Source organism: Mus pahari, chromosome 2 (genome assembly GCF_900095145.1).
Source record: "Mus pahari chromosome 2, PAHARI_EIJ_v1.1, whole genome shotgun sequence".
NCBI lineage: Eukaryota > Metazoa > Chordata > Mammalia > Rodentia > Muridae > Mus > Mus pahari.
This window is the reverse complement of record NC_034591.1, coordinates 18,939,439-18,943,387: the sequence shown is the minus strand read 5'-3', so window position 1 is coordinate 18,943,387 and position 3,949 is coordinate 18,939,439. Positions and strand designations below refer to the sequence as shown.

Genomic DNA, 3,949 nt, shown 5'->3' with positions numbered 1-3,949 from the left:
AGGCTGGCCTCGAACTCAGAAATCTGCCTGCCTCTACCTCCCGAGTGCTGGGATTAAAGGCGTGTGCCACCACGCCCGGCCGGCTTTTATTTTTTTGAGACAGGGTCTTATGAAGACCAGGTTAGCCTTGAACTCATTATATAATGAAGGATGACTCTTGATCCTCTTGACTCTGCTGCCTAGGCGTTGGGATTACGGGGATGTGCCACCATGTTGGACTTGAAATGAACCCTCACTTGTACCCCTCTTGTCCCCTAGGCACCTCTGAAGAGGTGGACAGACTCTATTCTTTTTAGCCCGCTGCCTCTCAGGCTTCAGTCCTACCCGGGGATCAAACGCCTTCCGGAAGAGCCTTCCCAGCTGCTGTGCGTAGCTCTGGGCCCGGCCAGTCTCAGAGCCATACAGAATGGTCGCCTTCACACGCTTCGCCATCACCGTGCCCATGAGTGAGGCAGAGATCTTCACTGCACTGTAGGGATTAGGGCATCTAGGTGTACAGAGGCTAGACCTCCCAGGTAGCGGCCTGGACCTCATTGCTGCAGTCTTGTGATACTGCTACTGGGCTTGTTCCCTACAGTATGGGGAAGGGACACAGTCCCAGGATACCCACTTGGCTACTTCCTTAAAGGTCTTCTTCCTGGTGATGCCTGCCCCCTTTGCTGCACTTCCCTTCCAGGGGTCTGGCTGCAAAAGAGCAATGGAGTGGGGGAAGGGAGGAACATGGAAGAAAGCCAGCAGCTCCTGTGGGCTGCCCAGACCTGCACTAAACAGGCAGGAGCCAGATGGGTTAGGTACCTGGTAGCGGAAGGCAGGGGACAGGAAGTAGTTGACCATCTCTTGATGGAAAACAGGAGTTAGGCTGCCTGAGATGGGGGGCACAATCCAGGCCCAGTCGGCAGGGCAGCCTCCTCTGGCCTTCTGCTCATTTTCCAGGTGCTTCATGAAGGAGGCTGTGGCGGCGTGGTGGTCCACTATGGTCACTTTGGCCAGCTGTGGTGGGGGTAGAAGAACCTGGTCTCAGAAGGGCTCTATAGATCCCACCTTTATCACTGCGAACCCAGCCTATTCCCTGCCTCGGGTCACTGCAAATGACATGTTCTGTGTCCTGTCAAATCTCCAGCAGATTCCATAGTCATGCTCTGAGTCGAATAGGTAAGAGCAGCTCAGACTTGTGGTGTCTGTGCCATGCCACCAGCGCTGGGCACTGAGATAGAACCCAGGGCTTCACATTTACCACCGAGCCACACTCTCAAGTCCTTTCTTAACCCTTTTCGACTTCACGGAGGTATTCATTAGACACTGGCTTCCTCAAACCACACCTACCACACACACACATTGTATTATGACACTCCTGTACCCAGAGTGTTTTCTACCCAGCATTAGACAGTCCAGATGCCAGTGGGTCCCACAGTGTGCCCTGGGACCAGTTACTGAGCAAGGTTTCTGGCAGGAACGTAGGTAGCATGCTACAGCACCCAAAGCAGTGCCTGCAGACACAGCGTGCCCCATGACACAGGGGCTACAGTAGGTCTCATCTCTGCTCAGTGTCTGTGTTCCCTAGCCCCATAGCTGGGCCTGTGTACCTGGTAACTGTGCAGTACAGCCACATTAATTTCCACCGCTGCCTTGTCTTTCCACAGGGACGAGGTTGTCCTGGTGTCTAGATCCATGCAGACAGCCACATCCTGTGTCAAGTTGAAGGGAAGTGGCAAGGGAGTGGTGGGGAGGGGGTGAGAGGAATACTGGGTTGGGTCAGTGCTTTGTCCAGAAAGGTACTGTTGCACAGAATGGAAATGGCAAGTCTCTCCTCAGCCCTGGCTTTTGTTTGTCATCTCTGAAGTGGAGTGTAAACCTTTTCTGAGATAAGGTCCCCTTAAGCCAGGCATGGTGGTTCAAGGCTATAATTCTAGCACTTGGCATGCCAAGGCAGGAAGATTACCATGTTCAGGGCCAGCCTGGCAACACACACACACACATACATGCACACATATGTACACACATGCACACACACGTTTATATATACACATACACATTCACACACACATACACACATGCATGCACTTGCACACACTCTTGCTCACACACACACACTCCTTTGAGAATCTGATGAGATCCTTCACAAGCTCCTCACTTAGCCTCCCCCCCCCCCTTTGTGGCTCCAGAGCTCACGCACATCACATCCTTGGACCTGCCTTGATGCACACTTTCCCACGGCCAGCACTCTGGGTGGGAGTGGGGGCTGCATACTGCTTCATGTCCCCTTTCCTCGGCATTCCCTCACCTCGAGTATGTTGTAGCGGTGAGGGTCACACAGGTCCCTCATGCCAATCTCCGAACTCATGTACCAGCCGCTGAAAGGGGCAGCAGGAAACTCCAGGCCCCCGATTTCTAGCAGCATGTTGGACACAGCTGGGAGGGCATACCAGCGCAGGCCAAGGGCGGCGAACCACTCAAGCCTAGGGGGAGGGGCTTTGAATTACCTTCTATGTAGAGTTGCCAGGTGACCCCCCACAGTCCCACCCTCGGCCTCTCATGCTCACGTGGGGTGCTCCAGAGGCACCTCGAGGACCATCTCTGGGGGCAGAGTGAAGAGTTCTGGGGGCTCATCAGGAGCCTGGAGTAACAGGGGCAGCACATCAAAGCGGCCATTTCCTGGGCTCCAGCCATGTTGGATACAGAGCTGTGGGAAGCAGGCAGAGGTGGGGTCAAGGGTTGTGACCCCTGACCTCACTAGGAGTCCTCCCCATTAGCCATTCCCCACTTTTTACCTCAGGGGCTTCTCAGGGGCTGGGTCTCTATACCCCCTGCTCTTGTCATTAAGGCCTGCTTTGAACTCCTGACCTCTCACATCTATGATCATAGGAGTGCACTACCATGCCTGACTTTCCTCTCAAGGAAGGCCCCCCTTTCTGCTCACTGATCTCCTCTTTGCATTCCCACGAAGTGTTCCCTGGCTTCCCTATCTATCCTTGCAAGCCTTGGTTCTCACTTGTGATGACTACTCCTGGTTGTCAACTTGACACACCTGGGAAGACATCACTAGATTGGCCTGTGGCCATGTCTATGTAAGATTTTATTGATTACTGATTGCTGTAGGGGGCCCAGGCCACGGTGGCAGTGCTGCCCCTGAGCTATGTATACTGTAGATAGCTGAGCAGGCCATGTATACTGTAGATAGCTGATAGGTTGAGGCCAGTAACCAGTATCCCTCATGGTTCTCCAGGCTCCTGCCTCCAGGTTTCTGTGAGTTCCTGCGCTGACTTCCTTCAGGAACGGAGGAACCTATGAGTCGATAGAGGAAAGAAATCCTTTCCTCCCCAAATTACTTTTGGTCAGTGTTTTATCACGGCACTAGAAAGCAAAGTAGTACACCACCTCAGTGATCTCCACGTTGGCAGGGTCCCCTCGCACGGAGCCATCCTGCTGCCTATAGCCCGCATAACGTATCAGCTGGCTGTTCCAGATCCTGAAGTCTCCCCGGCCAGGGCAGCGCTGTGGGAACACTGTGATGGCTGAGCTGACAAGGGGAACGAAACTGGTTAGAGCCGCTTCACTGTTGCCTGGGGTGGGTTTGGGCCCGGGGCAGGGTCACTCACCGAAGATTGCCTCTATTTGTTGCATACTTAATGTGGTTACAGATGTAGGTGAACATTTCCTGTGCAGTCCTGCAGTCCCGAGCATCAAATACCTGGGCCCAAGGAGGACGGTCCAAGGATGCAGGAAAGAGATGAGGGTTTGACTGTCAGCTCTAGAGGAGTGCTGGCGTGGGGCTTGCTGGGAAGGAGGCAGGGTCTGGAGGAGCTACCCACCGCCCATGTGACCAGTGCTTTCAACATTCATGCCCTGCTGACCCTCTTCTAACAGCCTTGTTTGCCCAGCACAGCCTGATTTTTCCAGGTCTCCTCTCCCCGTTCCCCTCAGGGCAGACTTGAAAACCAGCACAGAGGAG

The 3,949-nt window shown here is 54.1% G+C and overlaps 1 protein-coding gene across 1 annotated transcript in view; it reads right to left on the bottom strand.

Moving 5' to 3' along the window:
• The window catches only part of Nos3 (nitric oxide synthase 3), a 20,133-nt gene that overhangs the window by 12,269 nt on the left and 3,915 nt on the right, over positions 1-3,949 (bottom strand). Inside the window, exons 5-12 of the mRNA XM_021189254.2 lie at positions 3,597-3,688; positions 3,376-3,517; positions 2,541-2,680; positions 2,282-2,456; positions 1,584-1,685; positions 796-990; positions 611-684; positions 325-469 (exon numbers count right to left, since the gene is read on the bottom strand). Of these exons, the coding sequence (XP_021044913.1) occupies positions 325-469; positions 611-684; positions 796-990; positions 1,584-1,685; positions 2,282-2,456; positions 2,541-2,680; positions 3,376-3,517; positions 3,597-3,688 (1,065 nt within the window). The remainder of the gene's footprint in view (positions 1-324; positions 470-610; positions 685-795; positions 991-1,583; positions 1,686-2,281; positions 2,457-2,540; positions 2,681-3,375; positions 3,518-3,596; positions 3,689-3,949) is intronic.